The 5157-nt window shown below is 43.1% G+C and overlaps 1 protein-coding gene across 1 annotated transcript; it reads left to right on the top strand.

Moving 5' to 3' along the window:
* On the top strand, window positions 279-1557 carry LOC109222861 (protein RADIALIS-like 1). Its single transcript, XM_019387159.1, has 2 exons — window positions 279-718; window positions 1348-1557. The coding sequence occupies exon 1, from the start codon at window positions 452-454 to the stop codon at window positions 689-691; it is 240 nt and encodes a 79-aa protein (XP_019242704.1). The 5' UTR covers window positions 279-451; the 3' UTR covers window positions 692-718; window positions 1348-1557.

The raw sequence follows: 5157 nt of genomic DNA, 5'->3' as shown, positions 1-5157 counted from the left end.
CATCTTCTTCTTTATTGATTCCCTAGCTAGTTCCTGAGTCATTTCAATGTTAAATAATATTCCAGTACAAATGTTATAGACCAAGAGAGAATGAATAAATAACAACGACGCCAGGCATGCAAGTACTTGAATACTGATTCTCCTCTTTCAGCATTTAATTTGTTCTACTTGTGGTTTCTAAAGGGGACGGGTCACCCCTTTGATTCTTCCATTTGCTAAAATTTATTCTCCAACTGGCAGACCCCACCATCTTTTCCCTCTGTTATATAGAGCTCCCTCAGCAACATCTCAATACACAAGCCTCACTGACTTCACTCATTCTTCATTCCAATTTATTTCATTGTTTTCAAGATTTGCTCGAGGATACTTCAGTTTCAGTACTTAGTCATTCATCATCTTCGCTGTATCAAAGGCATTTGTCACTAGTCAAACATAGTTTAAATATCAAAAAATGGCATCAAATTCGCTATCTGCTTGGACCCCAAAAGAAAACAAGAAATTTGAGCAGGCACTTGCTGTCTATGACAAGGACACACCTGATCGTTGGCAAAACATTGCTAAATATGTCGGTGGAGGAAAATCAGTTGAAGATGTTAAGCAACACTATGCTATCCTTATAGAAGATCTCAAGCACATTGAGTCCGGTGACGTCCCATTCCCAAAATACAGGTCAGGCGGAAACTCTCGCTAAAGCTAATCAAGAAACCACTTGCAGCAGGTAACAATCCTAACTCGAACTATGTGTACATATAATTATGTTATGTTACTCTGAATAGGTGAATATACTAGCAAAACACAATGCTGGTAAAAAGCATAATCCAATTGGATTACTTCATTTAAAATTAGCTTCAGTTACTCCGAATCATTAGTATTAAAAATATAAAGGTAATGCCTGGCCACATTCCATTCAACTTCTTATCTTGTCCTTGAGTCCACATGAGATCTAATCCCCCTTGTCTTTTTGAATAACATTCCTAGGGTCCAATACTATCTAAATATAGGTAGCGGTTCAGAGATTCGCATGCAAAATATATAAAAGCCTCCACTTCTTTTCATGTAGATACTCCGTACCCGACCATTATCTAACTCAATATTTTATTCCTTACTTTGAAATCTTTGTGATTCTAAAACTAGCATAGAGTTTGTCTTGACATAGACTTTGGCTTTTTTTTCTTTTAATCAAGTCATGGAAGCTCTTAGTGGCACTATACTTTAACGTATCAACTGTCAATTCATGAGATGCGTCAAACTTCAACTTTGAATCTACTTATTCTTTTGTGCCTTTTTTTTTTTTTAATTTAAATAAATAATTTAAAGTAAGCATTGATCAAGCTCCTCTTTATGCAGGCGTACGACGTATAATTTATCCCATATAAAAACCATTCAAGTCGAGGACATAACCGTACGCTGAAGGTTACGGAAAGAAATATTACTCTCAAGAATCAAGATGCACACTATTATTTTCTTCTTCTAGCTAGGCTGATGCGTTACCATTGTATTACCCTAATATCTTGTTGCATAAAAAAGCATATTATATTTTCATGGACGCAAAGTAAAGATACTGTGCTTATGTAATGAAAACAAACGTCTCCTCACAAGACAATTATGATACACTGAAATAGACGATTAAGACATTGAACAATCTAAAATACACATACTGGGGGAATTGGAAATAAATGGAGATTTTCAATGGTTTAACTATATATGGTGTTTGACCAAAAGTTTTAACCCTTTTGGTTAAACCAATTAGATAAGGGGTAAATCCAAATTAAAAGTAATAAATTCTAGATCCGAAATTAATCAACTTAGAAGGTATAGGTCCGCATCCAAGTTAACAAATACTGAGTTAATGCTCAATGACTATTAATTAATACGAGGATGAAAACATGCAATAAATGTGATAAATAGCATTAAATGTAATAAGAAAGGATTTGTCACCCAAATGTTGGATGAGACGAATGATTCCTTCCTCCGACTACAACGTGTGACAGCAGACAAATGAAGTGGACTATGTGTTCTTGGACTTGTGAGCTAAAGAGCAATATTATGTGATGGAACCAAACAAGAGAGACAAAACCAGCTTTTTTATATATTTCTGATAGTCAACTCTTTACAGGATGTTCTTCCACAAAAGTTCCGATCCCTTTTTTGTTTCCTCTCTCTTCCTATTTATAAGGGACATCCCTAGAAAACCCTAAAAAAGTACAATATGGGGGAATATTCAGTAGAATATTCTTATTCACAATCCTAGAAACATTCCAATAGTTGCAACCGTTTACCCTCTGCTCGACCTCGACACTGGTCTCTCCCTTTGAGCGGCTCCTCGCCATTGGATCGCGCTTGGTTTCGACCTCGGCGTCAGTTTGTCCGTCTGCATTTGCTAAACTAGACATAATTTTGACCCATACAGTTAGTCCCCCGCTTATTGAGGTCGTCCTCTTGGGAGTCCTTGATGCTGGCGAAGTTCGCAGAGTTGGCCGATTGCGAAGTCTCCATTTGTCATTTGTTGCAACTCTTCACGCCTAGTTTCTACAAAGGCACGCTGATTTATCTCCGCCACAGTGGGACTAAAGGATTGGTGACGGGGATGGATGATAAGGCGAACCGCTGGTTCTGGTGCAACTACTTCTTCGTCAGGACCGAGCACGTAGTGGCGGACCTAGCCGGGTTCCCTGAGCAGTGGACTTTCAATCGCAAGGGCCTTTTACCGTTCGTCACGTGTTTTGTTTATCCCTCATCTTTTGTTTCTAACTTGCTCATGTCTTTCTACTTTCAGCTGGTAAACGTCCACCTCCTTCGGTTCCTGACATCGAAGACTGGATGACTCGAGTCTTCCCTCATACTGTGGGGATTCGTGATTGGCTGTCATTTAACAGGCGGTTCGGTCCCAAGTCTTTGACTAGTGAGTCTGATTTCCTTTTCTGTGACCCTTTCGCTTTCGTTATAGCTTGCTACTGTCTTGTCGGCATTTATGTTAAACATGATTTTCTTTTTACGCCAGGTCGGCGAGCTTCCAAGAAGATGAAGGCTCCAGTGCCCGTGTTCCCCCAGGCAATCGCATCAGCTGGAATGCAATTTGTACTAGCTGAGTCCGTACGAGAGAATCAAACTTTAGCTCCGCCGTTGGGTGATTCTGCCTCACCGGTAGCCGTCACGTTGCCTGAGATCTCTGATCACAGCGTCCTGCACCTAATTGATGAGTCGTCTCATGACGAGGGGATGCATTTACCGAGGAAAAGGCGGAGGGTGGAGACTGGAAGGCTTGATGTTGCTGATACCGAGTTGGAAAGGCCCATTGATTTGGATGCTGAGGCGGCGCCTTTACTAGGCATTGAGGCTGCTCCTACACTGGCTACGGTCACGGAGAGAGGGCCGTTAGAGGTCGAAGGGACCTATGTCACAGGGGAACCTGCACGAGTAGCCGGGGTCGGCTCATCATCAACGGACGGAAGGGATAAAATCATCCTCATAGAAGATGATGGGTTGGGCTCCGATATTGACCCCGAGGAGGTGCGGGCTTTTGAGGAGAGGTTCACTCGAGTGGAGATAAGGACGTAGGGGCCTGATCGACACATAGTCATTCCTGTGGATTACAATCTCTTGGCCTACTCAGAATGGGTGGTGCCGGCCTTCGCTCCTCTGTGTGCGGATTCTGAGAATAGGACGTTGCAGACGTTGAGGGATGCGGATTTGTCGTTGGGCATATTTGGCATGGCCTTGCGAGTGAGTTTGCTTTTCCGATGTTAGGTTAGTTCGTTTCGTATGTGCAATTTGCTTCTGCTGACCTGTCTTCTTTTGCATGTCAGAACTTTATCATGGAGATTGAGCGTGATCGGCGAGAAGAGCGAAGGACGACCCTCTTCAAGAAGATGGTGGCCAAGTACAGAGAGTTCGGTTCTAAGCACGGAATGCTAGTTGGCTTTCTTAACCAGGACGGTCAGTTCCAGACGCTTTATGATGGGCTCAAGAAGAAAGATGAGGAGTTGAGATAGAAAGACGAAGAGCTTATGAGGGCCATCGGCAGACGTAGCGTGCTTGATGGGGCATTGAAGGCTAAGGAGGATAAGCTCGAGGTGATCAAGGGAGTGACGACCGAAAATACTGACCTTCAAGCGCAGGTGGCATCTTTAAGGGTTGAGCTCGAGCGGAGTGAAACAAGGTTCGTCAACTTGCGGGATGAGTTGAGCACCAGGGTTGAAGAGTTGGGTCGAGCCAAGAAAGCAAGGATGACCGATGTGGCAGAGGCGGCAGCCCTAGGGGACACCCTTCATGTTTGCAGGTCTGAGTGAGTTACTGAGGAAGAAACTTCAGCGCTCAAGGAAGCGAGATTTGAGGAGAGGATTGGGGGTTTGGAGGCGGAGCTGTCTCAGCTGAATGAGCAGGTTGTCGCCTTAAGGGCCGAGAAGGCGCAGATGCAGGATCAACCATCCACTTCTGATACTTCTGTCACCCCCGATGTGTCATGGGAGTTGTATGAAATATGGGTTCATGCCGAGGCCCAACTTGACATATATAGGTCTCTGAAGACGGCTGGGAAGATTTTTGAGGCTGAATTTGAGGATGTTCGTGTTAAGGCGCGTGCAGCTCGTGACGCTTGTGGTTATGATCCTGGTACGCCCGGAGGAGATGACTATGAAGACGCCTTGGATAGGCTTTCCTCCGACCCTTGGTACGACGATGAGTATGTCGGTGACGTTAGTGATGGGGGGGATGATATTGCGTGAAGCCTTTGTACTTGATTTTTTCTTTTTTGTGGGGGCGTCTTTCCAGCCTTTTGTAAAAATGTTTTGGAATGGAATGATTGAAATGAAACAATTGTCTTTTGTTGTGTATTTCTAGCTTTTCTTTCTCTTTTTTTTTGTTGTGAGTTCTTTTGCGAGAAAGTTCATGACTTTCGATTCGATTCGAACGAGGTCGAATGTAGAACGATTTGAGCGATGTTGAATGTAGAACGATTCGAACGATGTCGAATGTAGAACGATTCGAACGGTGTCGAATGTAGAATGATTCGAACGAGGTCGAATGTAAGTTAACTCGAACGAGGTTGAATGTAAGTTAATTCGAGTGAGGTTGAATGTGGAAAGATTCGATCGAGATCGAATGTAAGTTAATTCGAGCGAGGTCGAATATAAGTTATTTCGAGCGAGGTCGAACGTA

This window comes from Nicotiana attenuata, chromosome 2 (genome assembly GCF_001879085.1).
Source record: "Nicotiana attenuata strain UT chromosome 2, NIATTr2, whole genome shotgun sequence".
NCBI classification, from domain to species: domain Eukaryota; kingdom Viridiplantae; phylum Streptophyta; class Magnoliopsida; order Solanales; family Solanaceae; genus Nicotiana; species Nicotiana attenuata.
The sequence above is the reverse complement of the archived record's forward strand: the minus strand, read 5'-3'. Positions and strand labels throughout refer to the sequence as shown.